This window comes from Capra hircus, chromosome 17, assembly GCF_001704415.2.
Source record: "Capra hircus breed San Clemente chromosome 17, ASM170441v1, whole genome shotgun sequence".
Taxonomy (NCBI): domain Eukaryota; kingdom Metazoa; phylum Chordata; class Mammalia; order Artiodactyla; family Bovidae; genus Capra; species Capra hircus.
In genome coordinates, this window is record NC_030824.1 from 52,732,991 (window position 1) to 52,756,911 (window position 23,921).

Below are 23,921 nucleotides of genomic sequence, written 5' to 3' on the forward strand. Positions count from 1 at the left end.
GCATGTGTAGTCACAAGCAGTCAGCCAAAGACTCAAGATTTCTGTAAATCTTCTTAGAGTAAAGAAGATTCCTTTTTCTCCAGTATTCTTTCAAGCACATTCCACAAATTGCATCTTTTTTGCTAACCACGATATCCTTAGCCGCATGTATAGGGCCTGCATGTTATGTGGTAGGTGCTCAACAAAATACTTTTATGAACACATGGGCCTGTATTCTTTTATATTTAAAGTTTCCTTTATCAGAGTCCATCTCCTTTTCCACTTATTTTTCTTGACTGCACTGGGCGCTCATTGTGGTGCACAGGCTTCTCTAGCTCTGGCACGCAGGCTTAGCTGACCTGCAGCATGTAAGGTCCTAGTCTCCCTACAGGAATGGAAACCGAGTCTCCTGCACTGGACGGTGGATTTTCACCCGCCGCACACCAGGGAAGGAAGTCCCTCCTTTCCATTTCTAACTTCATCTCTCCTGTGTGAAAATCTCTGCTACTTTTGTTTTGCCATATTTATTTTATTGAACATGTCAAATAACCAGCTCTTTTCTTTTATGATCGGTTCTGTATTTCTGGATTCCAATTCACTGCGGTCTACTATGATTATTTTGCCTGCTGTGCCTTTAAACTTTGTGTTTTTCTCATTTAAGATAAAAGGCAGTGTAATGTAGTGGTCAAAGGACTGTGTTTGGTTATTGACTTTATCACTTATTAGCTGAGTGAACTTCAGGAAAACAGTTAACTCTCCGAGCCTCAGATTCTTTGTTGATAAAAAAGGGAGAATGTTAGTTGCTTCATACGAGTTAATTTTTATAGAACACAACAGTGTCTGACACATTAAGTACTATATAAGTGATAGGTAAACCATATTTTTACTATGATTTTACTAACATTTACTAATATGATTTACTAATATTTTTCTATATTGGTTAGTATTAAAACATTGATCTGTGATTTTCCTTTATGTACTACTTAAGCTGAATCCTTATGTTGTTTTATTGTTCTCATTGTCATTACTTTCTAAATAGTTAATAAATCAGCAATTGTGATTTTTTTCTCCTGAACCAGAATTAGAGATTTTCCTTTTAGCTTCCAAGTATAGTAGATAAATTTTCTTTTTTCCTTCTACTTAAAGAAAAAAGAAAAAGAAAGAATAGCTTGTTTTTACTGCTGTGGTATCAGACAGTATAACTTAAAATTGAGATTTTTCTGTGTAGTTATTTAGAAATAAATGTTTATAAATGTGGACATTAAAAAAGTACATCATCTTCCAGGTAAAGAAAGTTTAATTTTAAATCTCCTAGTTACTTAGATCATCTTCAGAATTATCAGTTGCCTTTGTTATATCAAAAACAGGGAATGCTATATAATCAAACATTCTAAAGGTGAGGAGGGAGAAAGGGAATGAAATAAAGGAAACAGCAAAGACCACCATGACTGGGGCATTTTGCATATATCAAATATTTGTAAGTCTTGCTTACTCATAATTTGTGTTTATTATCGAGAAGAATGGCACTACCATAGGCACACTCACCTTTAACTTATTGTCCACTACAAGACCTTCCATCCTAGCTCCTTGTCAGCCTCCACACTTGAACACATCTAGAATTTCTAAAGTCTTCTCCCCTGCCCCAACCACAAGCACAATGGAGATATACAGAATAGTTAAACTTCATAAATCCTCAATGATCCTGCTTATGAAGATGTAACTTGAAGAATTCTGAAACACAGAATTCGGAAATTTACCTATAAAATGTTGATGGTAATTTGCTACTTAGATGCTAAAACTAAAGTCCTTTTGTTATTTATAACGTAGTATCTCTCATAAAATATTTGGGGTTACTATTCACCAGTGATTTGGTAATCTGGTGGAGGCCAACAAGACCAAAGCTATACTTCTCTGGGGAACTGGAATTCTGTCTTTAAGGGAGAGATGATTCCTGATGTCAAATGGGATGGATAGGAAACCAGAATTAGCAGAAAACCCCTTATATTGGCAAGTGATTCTCAATGAAAGTGGGAAAGGGACATAACACCCTCCAGGGGCATTTGGCAATGTCTAGAGTTGATTTGGGTTGTTCCAAATAGGGGTGGGGTACTACTGGCAGGTAGTGGGTAGAAGCCAAGTATGCTACTAAATATCTTATAATGCATAGGACAGCTGCCCACAACAAGGAATTGTCTGGCTTACTGACAAATACTGCATGATATCACTTATATGTGGAATCTAACAATACAACTGACTGTATATCCAAAACAGAAACAGACTCACAGATATAGACAACAAACCTGTGGTTACCAAAAGATAGAGAGACACGTTAGGGACAAACTACTATGTTTATAAAATAAACAGTAAGGATATACTGTATAGCACAGTGAATTATAGCCATTATCTTGCAATAACCTATAATGGAGTTTCATCTGCAAAAGTACTGAATCACTATGCTATATACTTGAAACTAACATAATAAGTCAACCATACTTCAAAGATTTACAAAAAAAAGAATTATCTGGCGCAAAATGTCAGTAGTGCCAATAAAGGCAAGCAGGTAAACTCTCTTTTGTCCTCTGTACTCAGGCCTGAACTTAAACAGGGAAGTTTTCTAGGAGCTACTCCTTGGTTAAGACCAGTTAAAAAATGGCCTCTGCCACAGGGTGGTGGCATCTCTTAATAAATAAAAGTTGACCATAAGTAGTTGTATTTTGTACATAAGAGTACCCTTATTTTGTTAATATCCAGTTTCTATCTCCTATTAGAAAAATACTTTTAAATAAGACATCTTATCCTAAACTACGTATAATATTCCAGTTGTACCATTAAAGGATCCAAATTCAGTCTCTTCTCAGCTGTGTAGTAAAATATGAAGGAACGGAAGGGTTACACGCTTATACTTGGAGGCCAAGTGGTAGTGGTGGCAAGCAGTGAAAAACTCCAAGAACAAATGAATTCTCAGAAAACAGGGCTGCATAATCCATCCACTCTTCCCAACAGTAGCATCTTCTTCAAGAGTCAAACCTGGAGGTTCTGGAATTATTCAATAAAAAAAGAGTAACATACACTTTACTCACACAAGGAATCTCTCAAACTGCAGACTAAAAATACAAAACTCTTTGTAACAATGTCAAGGGTCTTTTCCATCTAAGTGGTGCTGAACTTTGTATAACTGGTAAAGGGTGCAAACTGACAATGCTTACACAAGAAACTTCTCCCTAAACTCATTTATTCATCATTTGCTGAGTAACAATGAGCTCTCCGTCAGTAGTCAAGAGCTGACATTCTAGTTGGAAGGCACAACACATAACCATGAAACAAAGAGCAAAGACAGTATTGCTGAGGCCAAAGAGCGATAACCCAAAGTGTACTAGATTTAGAATAAATCAAGAACATTCTGAGCTGAAGTAATCAGGAGTGGCTTCTCAGAGATGAGACTTTTGAACTAGGATATGAAATGTGAATAGGATCTAAATAAACAGACAAGAAAAAGACTAAACCGAAAAAAAACAGAATACAAAAAATACAGAGCAAGGGTTTTGTGGTGTAAAGACAATGATGCTTTTTCACGATCCTTTAAAATTACCTGATTATCCAGCTTTGAAGTCTTCAAATGTTTTTTGTTATTAAATCTTCAGATGCTATCCTTTAACTGGGATAGGTAAGAGTTGATTAGAGGAATATTTCCAAGGCTCTCTAATAGTCTCTGGGATGATTTATCTTCATGGAAATAAAGTCACAAGTAAACGATTAGGATTTTCCAGGCCATGTTCTGGTTTCTATAACAGGAAACTGACTAATGTAATTTACTCACCTGGTACACACATTCAGCCAGGTATGTAACCTTCTTCCCCCTAGCTAACATAACTTGGTATATCAGTAACTGTATAAAGTTTTTCTACCGCAACAGAAATTATTGTCGTATTAAAGGCTTTTGCAAATTGCTGCAGCTCGGCATGCTCAGCTTTTACCACTAATATGCTCTGCCACATTTTCATTTTATGGACTGAAAGGGCTTTTGGTTCTCTGTTGTTCCCCTCATTCTGTTTAAGGCATGCCATGTCTTCCTCGCCATAGACCTTGAATTTACAAACTATGCGCTCAAACAGAAAACAAAACACCCCCAAAACTCCAGTCTTATCAGAAAACAAAACTCCTCACAAAAAGCAGTATTTTTGCACATTTTGGAATTATTCTATGACTTAGTGTATGGTAGGTTTCCTCGGAAAACTCTCAGTGATCCGGAGAATCCTCTTTAAGGCTGGGTGATCTCGTCTATTAATATTTTCCTGAGATATATGGCTGAAGACAACTGTGTGTGCTCCGTAATATTCAACGGCTACATCATCATCACCCAAGCACGAAGACATAACTTGGGCACAGTAGGTTATATACTCTCATGAGAGAGGCCGTCTAGTACCAGCTCCTGGGTTCAATGCCACCAAGCGGCCCTCCTGTGATCTTCTGGGCGGGGGCCTTGGGCACCTGAGTCCCGCGGATATCGGAACATTGCTTCGGCGCCTAATGAAATTCTCCGTGCGAAGGCGGCGGGAGGCCTCTAACTCCCGCTTGCTCACTGACAGCCCTGCTCCTGCCGAGACTCAAGCTCCGCGCGGCCGGAGCTCGCCTCTAAGGGTTTCCCGCGCCCAGGCGCGGGCTTCTGGCGGCGCCTAGCGCCCCTCAGCCCCGGTCGCTGTCTCATCTCCCGCGATCCCGAGAGTCCGGAGGGAGCAGGGAACGCGGAGTCGGCCCCCAGCTGCAAGCCGAGGGGACCCGCCTCCACTTCAAGTCCGGGGAGCCCAAACGAGAAGCCAAGGGCAGCGCCGAACCTTCCGGAGACCTCGCACGTCCCCGTCGGGCCCACGCCAGCGTCGAAGCGGCTCTCCCGCCCTCTCGCGAGAGAGTGCCTGGTGGTACCTCCTTCCTTTCAGCTTTCTCTCCCCGCCCCCAGAGTGCTCGCGCCGCTTCCTCCCGGGGGCGGGAGCCTTGGACGTGGCGGGGCCGGGCCAGCCAGGGTGCCGGGCCCGGGGCGGTCTGCTCGGCTTCTCAGCAGCCGGCCTTCCGCGCCACCGACAAGCCCCCGACAGGCCCAGTGCCTTCGCAGGTAGACGGGCCCCGGCCTGGCTGACGCTGCGGTGGCGCCGTAGGCCGGGCGGAAGGGTCAGCGAGCCTGGGCCGGTGGGCACCACACCTGCGCGGGCGGAGGCCGGCGGGAAGGTGCGCACGCGCGCTGCCCGCGGGAGGGCGGTGGCTCCGGGGACGCTGAGCAGCGAAACCCGCGGGCTGGGCGCGCTGGGTGGCGGTGGCGTAATCTCGCAGCCTCTCAGCGTCTCCTTCCCTCCGCCTCAGTTTGGGGCGGGTCAGGAGAATGGCTTCGGACATAGAGTCGTCGCTCGAGGCGAGCTTCTCATCCAGCGGTGCAGTGTCAGGGGGCTCAGGGTTTCTGCCACCGGCTCGCTCCCGCATCTTCAAGATAATCGTGATTGGCGACTCCAACGTGGGCAAGACGTGCCTGACCTACCGCTTCTGCGCCGGCCGCTTCCCCGACCGCACCGAGGCTACGATCGGGGTGGATTTCCGAGAACGAGCGGTGGAGATTGATGGGGAGCGTATCAAGGTGAGCGGATGGGAGACTGTCGGGAGGAAGGTTATCCCGGGATGACACGTGTGCCAGCCCTTCGTGGGTTAATTGCTGGGGCCCGGTGCAGGGCGTGCGCTTCATCTTTTCTCACGCTGATGTGAAGATGGGAGTTGGAGATTGGAAGGATTTGTATATAGCAAACTTCTAAGGCAGTGTTTCTCAAACTTTATTGTGCAGGAGATTTACCTGGGTTTGTCCCCCCCCGCCTCGCCAAGTAAAGATTCTGATTTGGTCAGGTCTCCGGTGTTGCACATCAGCTAGTCAGTGGAGCACACATCGCGTAGCCAGCGTGTAGGACTGACTTATGGGCCAGGTCTCACGTGTTGGGAGTTAGTGAAGTAAGGCCAGAGGAAATAGAGTGAAATTTCTCAGGCATGGGAATTTCATTTAGTAAATATTATTTGTTAAACATTCATTTGAACACTGCCCTAGGTTTTGTGGAAGTAAAACCCCCGTTGCCTTTGAGGAAGTACCTAGGTATTCTCTTGCAGGCAGCTTTGTTACAGTAGTTTCCCGATGACATTGAGTTGTTTAGAAAATTATGTTTTCCTGCTGAAACATTCCCTAGTTTGTACTTGGTTCCTCATTGGGTTGCCAGACCACATTCTCGGTGCCACCCTCTTTCAAGTCTTAAGTCTTATTGATGGCTCCTGAGACTGGAGAACACAGTAAAAGTGGAGAAGGTAGTAAGCTCAAGGCCAAGCCTGGGATTCTCAGGGATTGGAATAGAAGCATTGGAGAATAAGGCATCAGTGACCGGATTGAGGCCTAAGGTAGTGCAAACCTTAGACACACTTCTTCACTCTGACTGATGTTCAGCCACCTGCTGATACAATCCCTTAAAACAGGTGCACTGGAGGAACTACTCTGCCTTCCTTATACCGTGTTTTTTAATTAATTTATTTTTTGCTTTAAATTAGGGTGTTCATCTTTACCTCAGTCCACTGGGGGGGAAAAAATAGGCTCACTTCATTCCCACACCCACATTCTTCAGACATGAACAATTTAGTTTTTGGTTCCCCAGTCTAGGGGCTTCCCCGTTGGTGCTAGTGGTAAAGAACCCGCCTGCCAATGCTGGAGACATTATGAGAACTGGGATCGATCCCTGGGTCAGGAAGATCCCCTAGAGAAGGACATGGCAACCCACTCCAGTATTCATGCCTAGAGAATCCCATGGACTGAGCAGCCTGGTGGGCTACAAGTCCATGGGGTCACAAAGAGTCCGGCACGACTGAAGCGGTGTAGCATAGCATAGCATAATCTCTGGCCCATCTCCCCACCCCTGGAGGGGTTTTACTGCCAGTGATAGGAAAGGAGAAATAGGGTTGAAAAGGCATCAGTCCTCTGCAGGCCCTTTTGCCTTTTAATCTTAGCTTTAATTTTCCATTGTCCCATTCAAGCTGGGAATGGTAGTCTTTTGGATGCATTGTGTTAGGGAGTTAAGAAAGATCTGCATACATTGCAAAGAAAAAGGTAGAATAAGAGGCTGAATATTTTCCATCAGAATTAAGTTAGGTCCAGGAACCTCTGGGGGAGGAAAATAATAGGACTTCTGAGGTTAGAGGGGGATTTTGTTTGGCAGAAGGAGTTCTGAGAGAAAGTGCCTGGGTTTTGAAGCCCAGCTGGCCTGGCTCAAATCTGAACCTGTGAAAGGGCTATGTGTCCTTCGTAGAGAGATCAGCACTACCCAGTTTTCAATGTAAAGTCTCACATCCCAGGAACCCTCTCAGTCTTAGGCAAATTGGCGTGGTTGGCTAGTCTAGTGGTTAGGCAGGTTCCTTAATCTTTCAGTCTATTTTTCTCCTCTGAAAAATGGGGATAATAGTACCCCATCAGGCTCACATGAGGGTTAGATGAGAACAGATAGAAGGTACTTGGCTCAGAGTCAGTGATCTTAAGAAGATTCTTCTCCCCTGGTGGTTTAACATCATGATTTCTCTTTGGCACCATCAATTCTGTGACTGCACAACCAGAGTGAAACAGAGATAGAGTAGGGCATAGGCAGACAGCTGAAGGGAAGGTGAAAGTGAAAGAAAGTGAAAGTGAAGTCGCTCAATCGTATCCGACCCTTTGCGACCAGTGGACTATAGCCCACCAGGCTCCTCCATCCATGGGATTCTCCAGGCAAGAACACTGGAGTGGGTTGCCGTTTCCTTCTCCAGGGGATCTTCCCGACCCAGAGATCAAACCTAGGTCTCCCTCATTGCAGGCAGACGCTTTACCCTCTGAACCACCAGGGAAGCCCAGTGGACGCAGGATAGTAGCAAAGTAGAGGGACTGGAGGCAGGCGAGGAGTTGGGGTTTGGTAACCCTTTACCTGCCTCCAGGTTGCCATTTATACTTTAGATCACAGATGAATCAGGTGCAAATTTAAGAGATACTTACAGCATATTAAACGTATGAACTATGTCCAGTGTGTAACATCGAAGGCTTAGTTTCTGAGATTGGTGCTGGCGGTGATAAGTGAAGCAGAACCTCAGATGGGATGAATCTGGGAGCACAGAGTTGATCCTTCTGGTTGAGAGGAGCAAGGAGAAAACATTTTTCTCTGTGATTGTCCTTCCTGAGCTTTAGTCTGACCTCATATGTTGATAGAGCCCCTGAGTTGGTATCCTAGTTGGTAGAGACACTGAATTTCTTTTTCTTCTCTCTAAGGCCTTATCTGTTGACTTGTACTTCCAACTGTAAGATTTGAGGTTTTTATTGTGGTCAAAAAGATTACAGAGATTTCTGTAATAGAAAAAGATATGAGTATTTTGGTGGGGGAAAAGTTCAAGGTGTTTTTTGGTGTCTTTAAAAAAAAATGAGGTAATACAGAACAGCTTTATTCCATATATTGCTGCTGCTTTTTTGTTAACCTATATTATGTCTTAAGTGCTGCTGAGATGTTCATATTATCTCTTTGGAGCATTGTAAGCCTAACCTGAAATGACATTTCTTCTAACTTTTCATTTTGAAGTGAAAGCTGGAAAGCCCTATGTTACTTTATTATTTGTTAGTAAGTAGACATTATTTTTATGTGTTTGGTAAAAGTGAGAGGTTGTGTTAAATGTTTTATGGACTATAAATTTTTCAGAAAATGTATCTTACAGCAGTGCTGTTTCAGAATCACTTAAAATGTTTTATAAAATGTGATAAAGTCTGTTTGCTAATCTGTTCCTAAGTACTATATATGTATAATTGAAAGTGTAAAATCTTGTTTGGAGAATTTTGAAAGTTGGATAAAATTATATAGTTAATTCCTTAAATAAAAATACATTTGGTATTTAAATCAAGGTATTTAATCCTTATGCTCCTTCTGTCTCTGTGTATCCTCACCATGGCAGCTATTTTTCTTTCATATCAGCACGTGACAATGTCAGACACCAACAGAATCATTAAAACCTAGTGTTGGATTTGATCTCTGTCTCTCACTAGGGAGCCTCAGTTCCTACTTGAATATTGGGATAGCTTACCTGTCATCTGTAGTGAATGAGATTTTACATGTTAAATGCAAGATGTTAATATTAACTAAAGAAAAATAATCAGGGCCTCTCCCTCCATAGGTAAAGCAAACATTTAATGAGTAAACATTTAATGGAAAGAAGACATTTTGTTAGGCAAAAATAATTTTAATACAGTGCAGGAATCAGCAAACCATACTTGAGGGCTAAATACAGCCTGCTGCTTGGTTTTCAAATTTATTTTTCTGGTTTTTTTTTTAAGTGCAATATCGTTGATATACAATATTATGTTAGTTTCAAGGGTCCTACATTGTCATTTGCTATTTGCATACAGTATGAAATGATCACCACCGTAAGTCCAGAAACCGTCTTGTGCCCTGCTGCTTGTTTCTATGTGGCCTGCCAGCTGAGTTCAACATTTGCAGATGAACCAAAAGAATAAGATTTCATGACAAGTGAAAGTTACATGAAATTTAAATTTCAGTGTCCATAAATAATAAAGTTGTATTGAAACACAACCAGGCTCGTTTGTTTATATATTGTGCTTGCTTTTGCACCACAGTGGCTGAATTGAGTAGTTGTGACAGAGACTGTTAGAACTGTGAAGCCGAAGATACTTAGTATTCTGACCCTTTACAGGAAAAGTTTGCTGAACCTGATACACTGCATAGATGATTTGCTGTCCTACATAGGGATAAAATTTCTATACCTAAAAAGAGGACTGAAGGCAGGAGAGGAGAAGGGGGTAACAGAGGATGAGATGATTGGATGGCATCATTGACTCATTGGACATGAGGAAACTCTGGGAGATAGCAAAGGACAGGGAAGCCTGGTGTGCTGCAGTCCATGGGGTCCCAAAGAGTTGGCCACGACTGAGCGACTGAACAACAAGCACAACAGAAAGATGACTAGCAAAACCAGGCAGTAGGTGACTGCCAAGTTATTTCTGGATGTTAGTGGAGGGCTCATTCTCACTGGAGGGATATTTTGATGAGTAACATTAGTGGGATGCTCCAGCAGGATTAAAGGTTCCCGTGGAAAAGTGGCAAGTGAGAATTGCATAGGTGTTGGTAGCCGCATTTCTGAAGAGTTTCTGAACAGCTAGAATCTAGATTTCATTTTGTATGCGTGCTGAAAAGTCCAAGTGTTTTAGGAAGATAAATGGGGCAGCAATTGAGGATGAATCCTGAGTGAGCCTGGATCTGCCCCTTGATGAACTGGTTTTCTGTCTGCATTCTCTCCTTTGGTAGACTCTTGACTTTGGGTATCACTTCTATGAAGATAACTTCCAAAGCTTTGTTTGGCCCAGCTCTCACTCCTCATCTGTCCCTCTGTGTTCCCTATTGTTTTGTAGACATGGCTATTTGAACAAGCCCTCCCTCACCTCAAAATTCTGAGATGGGTTCGAATTTCCTCTCAAATCTGCCTCTTCTGTTTCTCCTCTACGTGACCTACAGGGTCCTGATGTTGTCCTCCTCATCCCAGAGGCCTCACCATTCTCCTTTGCTCCCTAAATCCAGTTAGTTTTCTACATGGATGATTTCTCTCGTCCATTCTGCTTTCAAAATCTTAGTTCATCTTTTTCACCCCCTATACAATGGAATACTCCTCAGCCATAAAAAGGAACAAAATTGTGCCATTTGCTGAGATATGGATGGACCCGAAGACTGTCATACAGTATGAAGTAAGTCAGAAAGAGAAAAACAAATAACATATATTAATACATATATCTGGAATCTAGAAAAATGGTATAGATGAACCTATTTGCAAAGCAAATGGGGACTTAGTTCATCTTTTTTATGCTCTGCTCTATTGTAGCAGTTCAACTAATCTCCCAACCCCAGCCCTCAATTAATTTGTTTTATACATTGTTGCCAAAATGCCAGATTAATGTTGCTCTTTAGGGAGAGTAATCTCCCCTGCCTCAGATGCCCGGAGTAGTTCTCCATTGTATTGTAAAAAGTTCCAACTTTTAAAATTAACATAAGACCTTTCTTCTCTTGCTCCAGACTGCTTTTCTAACTTAACTTCCCCCACTCCCCCGCCATTAATTCCCTCTGAGTACCCTATAGTCCAGCCAGTTATTTGCTTATCCCTATGTTTTCCTGTTGCATTTCCCACTCCTCGCCTGGAATAACTTCCCTTCCATATTTCACCACATGTAATTCTTCCTGGTTCACCTCGGTGTGTCTCTGTCAGGAAGCCCCCGACCTCTCATCCTCCTTTCTATTTCTTCTTTCTCTCAGCTTCCTTTAGCACCTTACCTGAGTCTTTAAATCTCTGCTGTTTGTACTGTATGTGTGTCTGCCTCCTTTATTCTTACTCAGTTTTATTCAGGACCGAGTCCATGTCTGATAATTCCATAGACATCTTCCAGTGTCCAGCTCAGGTTCTAAACTATATAGGGCTCAGATAAGTGTTGCATATATTGGAAACAGGAGATCAGTTGGTAGCCTGCTCTGGAAATCCAGAATTGGGGTGATGAGGGAAGCTAATGGAAAGAAACAGATGACACAAGAGATACTTTGATGATAACGCCAAAAGGCCTCAGTAACTGGCTTTTTGTGAAGAGGAGGATGAGGATCAGATGACTGAGGTGGTAGGTCTGATTGACTGAAGGTAGGTAGTATCTTTAGTAGAGATAAGGGATACAGACTTCCCTGGTGGCTCAGACAGTGAAGCGTCTGCCTACAATGAGGGAGACCTGGGTTCAATCCCTGGGTCAGGAAGATCTCCTGGAGAAGGAAACAGCAACCCACTCCAGTATTCTTGCCTGGAAAACCCCATGGATGGAGGAGCCTGATAGGCTACGGTCCATGGGGTCGCAAAGAGTCAGACATGACTCAGCAACTTCACTTTCACTTTCATGGAAGATTGATTTTTGAGAGGCTCTGTAAAAAAAATTTTGTGTTAATCATTTCTTTGTTGAGATGGTGTTATATTCAAATGGAAATGTTGGATTGGCAGCCAGAAGTATGGAACTGGAGGAAATAATCATGACTATGAAGTTGAAGTTGGGGCGCATAGGTAGATGAAGACAAAATGCCCAGTGTAGTTAACATGCTGAGAGTGGACTAGAACCTGCCTTCAGAGTGTGATGAAGAGGATATGCCATGAATGCTGAACCCAAATAGAAATCAGATTACCCTTCTCCATTGTTTTGTCTTAATCTTTATTAAAAGTAATCCAATGTTTATAAGTCAAAGGATATTTTATAAGACATCTTACACCTTACCTAACTAGAATTAAATTGAGAATTCATCTTAGAAGTGGTCATGGTGCAATATTGTAAAGTAATTAGCCTCCAATTAAAAAAAAATTTAAAAAAAAAAGAAGTGATGGTGGTTAGCAAGATACCAAATTGGTCCTCTTGGTTTGATCCGCACTGGAATTCAGTAAATGGGAGTATTGTCAGTTGGGGTACCCTACAAAGAAATCTTAATCTGTGACTCCTTAACTCAGAAAACTGGGATATTTGAGTCTGCAGTGGTTTGGTCTTGAGTCCTGTATGGTATAAGCAGTCTCCATTTTCACAGACCCAAGCCATTCCACTATCTGAAGGATCCTGGGAACCAGGCCAGAGCTCCCATTGTTCTTCCAGCCTGATCAGAAGCCTGTGATTCTTATAGCTCTTCTTTGAAGAGTAGCAACATTGGTGTTTGTACTCAGATGTGAGATGTGATGGAATTATTAATTTTCCAGGGATCTTTCATCAGTAGTTAAGATCTTTTGTTTTAGAGTCTGTGTCAGATTTCTGTATTCAAATTAGCTTAAGCAAAATGAGATTTTTTTTTCCACATAGCTGAAAAAGCGTAAGAAAGTACTTCGTTTTCTGTCAGTTCTAACACCAGTACTAAAATGGAGACTGGGAGATTCTGCTTGGGGACTGGGACATATGCCCATCCCCAAACTGTGGGGGTGACATGGGTGTGGAAATGGGTCATGTGCCTGGCTGGGGGCTCACGTGAATCGAAGGCAGAGGAGGGGTGGTTCCCCCAAGGAAAACAGTACCTGGTGAAGAGCCAACTCACTGGAAAAGACGCTGATGGTGGGAAAGGTTGAGGGCAGGAGGAGACGAGGGCGAAGAAGGATGAGATGGTTGGATGGTGTCACCAACTCAACAGACATGAGTTTGAGCTAACTCTGGGAGATGGTGAAGAACCGTGAAGCCTGGTGAGCTACAATCCATGGGTCGCAGAGAGTTGGACATAAAGACTGAAAAGCGAACAACAATAAACAGAATTGGGGTTGTATGCTAGACTGGGAAAACCAACACTCATCTGTAATAGAGTCACTCAGCCCAGATTTAAATCCTGGCTCTTAAGACTGTAGTAGTACAGCTCTTTCAACCATCTTGGAACCTGTGGAGGCCTGCTGGGAACAGACTTCTAGCACAACTCTTAATAATATGTCTGGAAGACTGTGGTCCAAGGCCAGATTTGCTGGCTATAAGCAGGGTCTCTAGACCCAGAGGGAGCATACGGCCCTTTGTAAAACTGAAGATGTTTGTGCTCAAGATGAAACTGAAATCTGTCTAGGCAAGAGATGTACTTATGTGTACAAAGCAAAAACAACACAGTAACTTCTGGTGGAAAAACTAACGAAAGCAGAGGTATGTGGGGAAAGGTAAGTGGCACTTGTGGAGACAGTGGCATGATTTGTATAAAATTCTGAAGCAACCTTCCTGTTAAGGTCCTTGGATGCAGAATCCCTGTGTTGCTGTACCCATCAAGAATTTAAATTTGTCGAACAAAAAGTAAATAAAAGTGTGGATTTGTTAAAAAAAAAAAAAAAAAAGGCTTCGTAGCATAACCGAATCACTGTGGTGTACACCTGAAACTAACACAACTTTGTAAACCAGTTAAATTGTAAACTGTACTTCAATTTAAAAAAGGGCTTCATAGTCTCTGTGTCCTCGGGTGAGTTACCTAACCTTAGCAAACCTCAAGTTGCTCATCTGCAAGACTGGGTAATTGTTACATTAGGGCCATGTACATTAAATAAGGACTCAGCATAGTGCCTGGAACATGCTTGGGCTGTGCAAAACCCCAGGTAAATATGAGTAGTTTAAATTCAGTTCAGCTCAGTCATGTCTGACTCTGCACCCTCATGGACTCCAGCACGCCAGGCCTCCCTGTCCATCACCAACTGACGGAGCTTGCTCAGACTCATGTCTATCGAGTCGGTGATGCCATCCAACCATCCCATCCTCTGTCATTCCCTTCTTCTCCTGCCTTCAGTCTTTCCAAGCATCAGGGTCTTTTCCAGTGAGTCAGTTCTTCGCATCAGGTGGCTAAAGTATTGGAATTTCAGCTTCAGCATCAGTCCTTCCAATGAATATTCAGGACTGATTTCCTTTAGGATTGACTGGTTTGATCTCGTTGCAGTCCAAGGGACTCCCAAGGGTCTTCTCCAACACCACAGTTCAAAAGCATCAATTCTTTGAGTGAACACTAATACCTTCGGGAGAGATGGTAATAATGGAAAATGCATAAATAAGCAGAGAAAGAATAGGAAGGGAAGATAGCTAAGATTGCTGTTTCCAAATTATGTTTATTCTTTACTCTTAAGACCACAGCTAATGAAAAGAAGATGAGCTTATTATGTTACGTAAATTAGCCCTGATTTTAAGGTTAAAACAGACTTTTGAAAAGGTGAATGACTGGATCAAGGCCACAAATTGGTGGCTGGGCTGGAATTTACAGCCCAGCTCTTGCTTCCTTTCTCTCCTTGCTGACTTCCTTTAAAGTATTTCTAGTCACGCAAAATGTGTCACTTCTCCTTGTTAGGGAAGCTAAAATTATTTTTAAAATTTGCCATGTGGATCTATTTGTCAGATGTACATATTACTACCCTGTACAGTATGCTCAAAGGAAAGAGTTCTGTTACAGTGTTACTAATGTTAGTTATGATGTTGATTTACATCATCAAGCTATTAATAGAAGCTTTTATGTAATCATCAGATGATCTCTCATATAGGCTGCTTAGAAGCAAAAATAATAAAAATGTATTCTTTGAAAGAACAGTGCCATGCTTAGTCACTCAGTTGTGTCCTACTCTTTGCAACCCCATGGACTGTATAGCCTGCCAGGCTCCGCTGTCCTTGGGAATTCTCCAGGCAGGAATACTGGAGGGGGTTGCCATGCCCTCCTCCGGGGGAATCTTCCTGCATTGCAGGCAGATTATCATCTGAGCCACCAGGGAAATCCAAGAAGACTGGGTAGCCTATCCCTTCTCCAGGGGATCTTCCTGACCCAGGAATCAAACCGGGGTCTCTTGCATTGCAGGCGGATGCTTTACCAGCTGCAAGTGAAAGTCACTCAGTCATGTCCAACATTGCGACCCCATGGACTATATAGTGCGTGGAATTCTCCAGGCTAGAATACTGGAGTGGGTAGCCTTTCCCTTCTCCAGGGGATCTTCCCAACCCAGGTATTGAACCCAGGTCTCCCGCATTGTGGGCAGATTCTTTACCAGTTGAGCTCCAAGGGAAGCCCAAGAATACTGGAGTGGATAGCCTATCCCTTCTCCAGGGGATCTTCCCAAGCCACGAATCAACCTGGGGCCTCCTGCATTGCAGGCGGATTCTTTACCAACTGAGCTGTTACCAGCTGAGCTACAATAAAAATGTGGTCTTTGAAAGAATAGGGGAAGAGGAAATTTGATAGCTGATCAAAGAAAGAAAGATCATTTGGGCTAATACTTTATCTTCTTTAGTCAAGCAAAAAAGTATTAAATCAGTTTGCCAGATCATTTCTCATTTTGGTAATAAAACTACTAAAAAGAGCTTTCACGAATAGTAAGAAACTTCTCTTAAGATATAGCAAACAGGTTGCCATTTGTATTGGAACTTGATACTTGGATTTAAAGTAGGCATTCATGAAATATTTTTAAAGTATATTTTATGTGGTCTTTATAGTGTCTCAAACGGGAGAATATCTTGTAAAAGCACATTTGAGTCATTCTCTTTCCTAAGATATTAAGTATTAAATTGGGAATAATTGCTCTGAAAACACTTCCTAACTTAACATCTGCCAGACGTAAGCATGTCACTTCCTTAGTTTCCAGTGTCATTGTTTCTTCTTTTCCTAAGCATTGTGAACCACTGCACTCAGAGCTAAACCTAAGGATTTTTCTAGGTTATCATGAGGTTTGTTCCCCACTGGGAAGCTATATCTGTCTCTCTTTCAGTGATGGTTCTCTCTAGCCTTCGTGGCTGACAGCTTTTATCAGTCGTCCTGTCCTCTCTTTGCCCTCACCTCATTGCAGACCTGAGAGGCAGCAGACAGCCCAACAGTGTGTCCTAGGCTTTCACTTGTTCTTGTAATTCAGTGAGTGAAATTTTGAAGCTTCCTTTTAAATTCAGTTGACCCTCTGTATCTGTGGGAGAATATTTTGGGAAAAAAATTCCCCAAAGCAAAACTTGAATTTGCCCACTGCTGGCAACTGTTTACATAGCATTTACATTGCATTAGGTATTATAAGTAATTTAAAGATGACTTAAAGTATACAGATGTAAGTTAAATGCAAATACTATGCCATTTTATATAAAGGACTTGAGCATCCGTGGATTTTGGTGTTAGATTTTGGTGGGGGTTCCTGGAACCAATCCCCCATGGATACTGAGAGACAGCGGCATTTCTTTGTAAGTGACTCACTAACATAGTATATACTTTTAAGGCTCTCCAGTAAAGTGTGAGATGTTCTTATCCCACACTTCTTGTTTCCTGGAAGTCTTGATATGATCAGAATGTTTTGAGTAAGATTGATGGGAAGAAGCTTATTGTTGGGTCAATCCTAGCTTTAACAGTTTTCTTAAAGATGAATATCCTCATCATCACCACTTGCATTTATTGAGGACTTTGACATTTCTTTGAGACAGGTCTAAATTCTGCATGTTTTTTTTTTTTTTTTAACTTCAGTTTGTTAAAACAAATGTATGTTTGTTATGGAAAACAGAAAAGTAGAAATAAAGGGGGGAAAATTTGCCTTAAAAACCATTAAAAAATTACTTTTAATTGGAGGATAATTGTTTTACAGTATTGTGTTTTTTTCTGCCTTTTATCAGTATGAATCAGCTTTGGGTAATATATATGTCCCCTCCCTCCTGAACCTCCCTCCCACCTCCCACCCCATCCCACTCTAGGTTGTCACAGTGTGCTAGGCTGAGCTCCCTGCACTGTACAGCGACTTCCCACTGGCTCTCTGTCTCACACATGGTAATGTGTATATTTCAGTGTATTTCAGTCCTGCTCTCGCAATTCGCCCCACCCTCTCCTTCCCCTGCTGTGTCCGTGGTCTGTTCTCTACGAAAGACAACCAGTGTTCACGTTTTGGTCAGTTACCTTCCTGTGTACTTTTAATTGTTTTAACTTAAATATGTCCTCTGGTTAAAACATTATAAATCATTATTCTTCATCGATGAAATGAATTTTGAATACTTGAGCTGGGAAAACGTTATTAAAAGAGGAAGAAGTCAGTTCCAGTTCTTTGGACGGCTTTTATATAGATCATCCAAAATATCTTTCTGAATGTTAAGGATACAGTTTGAAGTGGGATTTTTTTTCATTCTAAAACACTGAGATATTTAAGATTTGTGCTTTGAAGATAAGCCGTTCAGTGGTTTTTAGTGTATTCACAAGCCTGTGTCACACCATCACTTACGAACTGCAGAGCACCTCACCAGTCCAGAAAGAAGCCACTTACCCATCATCAGTCACTCCTCATTCTTCCCGTTCCCTCAGACCCTGGCAGCCACGAGTCTGTTTACTATCTCTGGAGACTTGCCTTATGGTGGACGTTTCCTGTCCATGGAATCTTATGATGTGTGCTCTTTTGTGTCTGGCTGCTTCATCTATGTTGTAGCACGTGTCAATATTTCATTCCTTTTTATGGCTGAATAATGTTCCATTATTCCCTGGTGGCTCAGAGGATAAAGCATCTGCCTGCAATTCGGGAGACCCAGGTTTGATCCCTGGGTTGGGAAGATCCCCTGGAGAAGGAAATGGCAACCCACTCCAGTATTCTTGCCTGGAGAATCCCATGGACAGAGGAGCCTGGTGGGCTACAGTTCACGGGGTCACAAAGAGTCAGACACGACTGAGTGACTTCACTTCACTTTAATGTTCCATTATTTCCTTCTCCAGGGGATCTTTCTAACTCAAGGATTGAGCCAGGGTCTCCTGCATTGGAGGTGGATTCTTTACCAATATAGTGTAAACGTAATTTTTATATGCAGTAGGAAACAAAAAATTCATGTGACTTGCATTATTGTGATATTTGCTTTATTGCAGTGGTCTGGAACTGAATCCACAACATCTCCAGGATATGCCTTATATTATATTTCTATCTTGAACAAAGTGAGACTTAGGAAGAAGGGGAGACTATTTCAAAAATGGATACACTTAGACTGAGAAGCGCTACCATAAAAAAAAAGATGAAAAAATAAGAACTGAAAAATTAAGATAGCCTGAGAATGGTGATCAATATTTCCATCTCTAACCACATTTTTAAAGTGTATTCATTAATTCATTACATCTTAATTGAACACTTACTGCCATGTTTCAGCACTTCTTCTTTTATATGCTACTTACTTTGGGGGTCATCTACAGTATCCCCTCAGTTTTCCTCTCCTTTGGTATTGCTTTCAGTTCACTCACTCAGTGATGTCTGACTCTTTGCCATTCCATAGACTGCAGAATGCTGGGCTTCCCTATCCATCACCAGCTCCTGGAGCTTTCTCAAACTCATGTCCATGGAGTCGGTGATGCTATCCAACCATCTCATCCTCTGTCGTCCCCTTCTCTTCCTGCCTTCAGTCTTTCCCAGCATCAGGGTCTTCTTTTCTAATGAGTCAGTTCTTCACATCAGGTAGCCAAACTATTGGGAATTTCAGCTTCAACATCAGTCCTTCCAATGAATATTCAGGACTGATTTCCTTTAGGATTGACAGGTTTGACTGATCTCCTTGTGGTCCAAGGGACTCTCAAGAGTCTTCTCCAGCACCGCAGTTCAAAAGCATCAATTCTTTGGGGCTCAGCTTTCTTTATAGTCCAACTCTCACATCCATACATGACCACTGGAAAAACCATTGCCTTGACTAGTTAGATCTTTGTTGGCAAAGTAATGTCTCTGCTTTTTAATCTGCTGTCTAGGTTGATCATACCTTTTCTTCTAAGGAGCAAGCATCTTTTAATTTCATGACTGCAGTCCCCATCTGCAGTGATTTTGGAGCCCGAGAAAAGAAAGTCTGCCCCTGTTTCCATTGTTTTCCCATCTATTTGCCATGAAGTGATGGGACCAGATGCCATGATCTTAGTTTTTTGAATGTTGAGTTTTAAGCCAGCTTTTTCACTCTCCTCTTTCACTTTCATCAAGAGGCTCTTTAGTTCCTCTTTGCTTTCTGCCCTGAGGATGGTGTCATCTGCATATCTGAGGTTATTGATATTCTCTAGAGAAGTCATCTATTTAGGCTTCCGTACTTGGAGTATCTATAAATAATACAAGTCTTTCAGTTAAAAATTATCTAAGGGACTTCTCTGGTGGCACAGTGGATAAGAGTCCTCCAACCAGTGCTGGAGACACAGGTTCAATCCCTGGTCTTGGAAGATCCTACGTGGGTCAGAGCAGCTAAGCCCATGTGCCACAGTTACTGAAGCCCGTTTACCTAGAGCCCATGTTCCACAACATGAAGCCCCCACTGGCTGAAACTAGAGAAAGCCCATGTGTAATGATAACCCAGCACAACCAAAATTAAAAAAAAAAAAGAAGCTGTCTGAGCATCTCTGTCCCTAGTCTTTTCCATTGTGATTAGTACTCTCATCATTTAATTTTTCTTAGGAACAAAGCACAGGCACAATAAATTCCATGTTTTAAGAGAATCGTAACACATGACTTGTATTTAGTTTTAGATATCATTCCCCCTCTACCACCCTGTATTTCCACTGGGAGGTATTGGAATCTTTTTATTGGTAGAGATGTTTAGGTAGATGGTAGAGATGTTTAGAATAGATAAGTGATTTCCTAGTCATTTAAATTTTTTAAAAGGGGCCTGGATTTTGTCAGATGTATATATATGTTGATGTGGGGGGCTAGACCTCATGACTTTTCACATCTATCCTAATTCTACTATTTTAAATTACATGAGTGAAAGGCAGGGAAGGGCATATTGTAACCAAATTTGTGGAAATTCGACACTTAACATGTTTTTAAAATCTAATATCTGTTTCTTTTAGCATTTTAAAATCAATTTTTGAGGTATAATTTTTCCAAACTTGACTTACTGAATTGAAGTGCTAAATTAAAGTACTTGTTCTGACGCTTGTGTTAATCATGAAGTAACTGGACTAGTATCATGACATTTAAATCACATAAATAACACCAAAAAGGCATTTTAGAAGGGAGCAACGGAGAAGGCAATGGCACCCCACTCCAGTACTCTCACCTGGAGAATCGCATGGATGGAGGAGCCTGGTGGGCTGCAATCCATGGGGTCACTAAGAGTCGGGTACGACTGAGTGACTTCACTTTCACTTTTCACTTTGATGCATTGGAGAAGGAAATGGCAACCCACTCCAGTGTTCTTGCCTGGAGAATCCCAGAGACAGGGGAGCCTGGTGGGCTGCCGTCCATGGAGTCGCACAGAGTCGGACACGACTGAAGCGACTTAGCAGCAGCAACAGCAGCAGAAGGGAGCAAAATAGTATAAGCGAAGAAGTACAAAGGGCCGTGCAAAGGTAGTGAAATTTTTCTATGTGTGTAACTGGATGAAATTTTCAGTTTTTCTCTTCTTTTTTCCACTTTCAGATCCAGTTATGGGACACGGCGGGACAAGAACGATTCAGAAAAAGCATGGTCCAGCACTACTACAGAAATGTGCACGCTGTTGTCTTCGTGTATGATATGACCAACATGGCGAGTTTTCATAGCCTGCCGTCTTGGATAGAAGAATGCAAACAGCATTTGCTAGCCACCGATATACCACGGATTCTTGTTGGAAATAAATGTGACTTGAGAAGTGCCATTCAGGTACCCACAGACTTGGCACAAAAATTTGCTGACACACACAGTATGCCTTTGTTTGAAACCTCTGCTAAAAACCCCAATGATAATGACCATGTGGAAGCTATATTTATGACCTTGGCTCATAAGCTTAAGAGCCACAAACCCTTAATGCTTAGTCAACCCCCTGATAACGGAATTACCCTGAAGCCTGAACCAAAGCCTGCAATGACATGCTGGTGCTAAATCACAGTCTTTATTACAGTATCTAATATTGACTAAAGAAATACTTCCGAAGTATGACGGTGATAAGTCATAGAATTTAATCTCAGATACAATGGATCATCCTGACACGTTACTGTTTATCATTGTCATGCTTAATTTTGTATTTTGTGTCTACTTAATCAAGTTTGTCACTGTGACACCACAAGGAATAAGTTGTTCAGGTGAGGTTGAAATGAAGCAATATTAGGATGAATCAGAACATCTTTGCGTTGAGAGCTCAAGGAGGAGGCTTCATTTGAGAGCATAATGGGATTTTAAGAGTCAGTGATTGTTTAATCCTGTGCTCCTGAAATTGAAAAAATATGTTAAGGGTTTAGGACACTTACTGGTATGTCCTTTGAATAGGAAGTCTTCTCAATAGGATAAAAACTGGTATTTGCCTCTCCATAGAGTTCTTTCTTTGTATTGTTAGTATATTACCTGCATTATTTCTGGTACATTTTAAGAGCCAAGACTGCAGATCTGGTGGAAGAAGTCCTAGAATGTTTTCTGGTTCTCAGCCCAGAAAGAATGACTTTCCCAACAGTTCTAGACGTTTGATCTTTGTAATCAGTGTCAATCAGGTCTATAAAAATATTATCATTATTTTTAAAAAGAGTAATTCTATAAAATATGCAGAAGTAAATCAGATTTTAATGCAAATGAAATGACATCATAAGGTGCTTTATACTTTACTTTGATATATTTAAATAGTAAAAAACTAACTGAAAGATTTGAGAAAGTTATAGTTGAGGGGAAATAAGTGAACATGGCTCCTGGCTGCCACGAGAGACCTTCCAATCCCTGGCTTTTAGTCATTTCAAGCTGTGTATCTGACATAGGATCTCATGCTCCCCCCATCCCCAGTCAGCTTAATGCCTAAACACATTCATCTTCTCTTAAATTTGGATTGTAACTCTGAGGGCATACCTATAATTGCTGTGAGTCTACATTTATTTCTGTAATAGAATTGTGTCATAGTATACTGCTGTTTAAATCTTTAGATTTTATGGTCACAACAAACTACTCCTCCTCAGTATGAAAAATAAATTAGGTATTAAAAAATACCTAGTCAGTCCGTCAGTGGTGGAAAGAATATTTCAGAAAGTATTTTGCCCTAAATACTTTGGTTTTGAATGTAAGACTTTGCACAGAGGAAATAATAAGCGTGCATAGGAAGCTATTACGTGAATGGAATGTAAGCCATGAGCTCTGTCTGAAGTGTGCACATTCACTGATTCTGAAAGATTGCTGAATTTACCACTTAAGAGGAAATTAGACCGAAAGGTGATTATACTTAAAATATTTTCAGAATGTGGGAAACCAATGAAATATGAGATCTAATCTAGTTTAGAATTTTTTACTTAATCATCATGGTGGTCCTGGCTGAGTAATTTAGTTATAAAAACCAGATAGTTCTATTAAATAAACTAACTGAAAATAATAATTAGAGGAAATAATTATCCTATTTTAAACATGAGACCTTAAGGAAAGAGAAATTGTCTTTGTTTTTAATGGGATTAATCCATTTTTCTTATGCTAGAATTAGAAGTGGTTTGACTTTATCTAAATTGATATTAATTTGTAACTATTTTTATAGTAAAACAATGACAGCTGTTACAATTGTTGTGGGTGTTAACAGTTTTTTAAAGAAGGGAATCTGTTTATTGCTTATCAAAACATTTTCTAAAGTGGGGGAAGAAAGTTTACAGACTTTCCAAGCACATTTATGTTTTTTCAGTGCTGTTATTAATAATTTTTTTAAAAGTAATTTAATTTCATTTCTTTTTGTAAGGAGTTAGTAGTAAATATCCTTTAAAGTTCTCTGAAAGGACTTATTTTTTCCACTTTAATATTTATTAATTTAAAAATATTTGTACCCCATTGGTGGTGATTTTTTGTTTTAATTTTTTCGATACATGTTTTCATTTTTTAAAAGAACATACTTATTAGTTGAATGGGGATGAAGCTTTTAGATATTTTCCAAAATATTTATAAAACACTTCACCAACTATTGACAAATCACTTGCAAAATGGTGGCTATTATTAATTTTTAAAGCACAAATCACAAGTTTTATAACTTCAATGTGAGTTTATTTTAACTGTGTCCTATAGTTGAAAACCTCAGATATGTTTTGGAAAAGTCATAGTTTGGGAGAACACCAAAGGAAGCTAATCCAGGCTGTAATAAAGTTAGTTCTTAATGACAGTGCTTTATTGACAGTATGTTGCTAATACATTTCTTCATGAAATCTAAACCAGAGTTAAATAATTTTGTTGTGGAGTAGCGTCACTGTAATTTTGCCCTCATGAAGTTCAATAAACCAGCTTTGACATAAGGAAATGGTAGCTTATTTTCTTTCTTTGGTTGAGTAGAAAATAAAACAAACAAAAAAAAAGGTTTTTTTTTCTTTGGCTTCTAGGTAATGTGTAATATATTAAACAAACAAAAACATTCATTTGAAAATTTATTTGGAAAGACATTCGAGGTTAAAGAAGTTTTCAGGTAAAATCCCTAAATTTTAAAATGAGCTGATAGGGTAGCTTTTTTATTTGTGAGGCTGAGTAGTCCACCTTGTTCAAGAACAAAC

General features: G+C 41.0%; 1 protein-coding gene and 1 pseudogene across 1 annotated transcript; both read left to right on the top strand.

Moving 5' to 3' along the window:
* On the top strand, positions 4,885–23,674 carry RAB33B (RAB33B, member RAS oncogene family). Its single transcript, XM_005691232.3, has 2 exons — positions 4,885–5,599; positions 20,872–23,674. The coding sequence occupies exons 1-2, from the start codon at positions 5,351–5,353 to the stop codon at positions 21,310–21,312; spliced, it is 690 nt and encodes a 229-aa protein (XP_005691289.2). The 5' UTR covers positions 4,885–5,350; the 3' UTR covers positions 21,313–23,674.
* Positions 13,270–13,832, top strand: LOC106503018 (annotated as a pseudogene).

Coding starts and splice junctions, on each gene's coding strand:
- RAB33B (XM_005691232.3), top strand. CDS start 5,351: ATGGCTTCGGACATAGAGTCGTCGCTCGAGGCGAGCTTCTCATCCAGC. Junction 5,600..20,871: donor TTGATGGGGAGCGTATCAAG/GTGAGCGGATGG, acceptor TTCCACTTTCAG/ATCCAGTTATGGGACACGGC.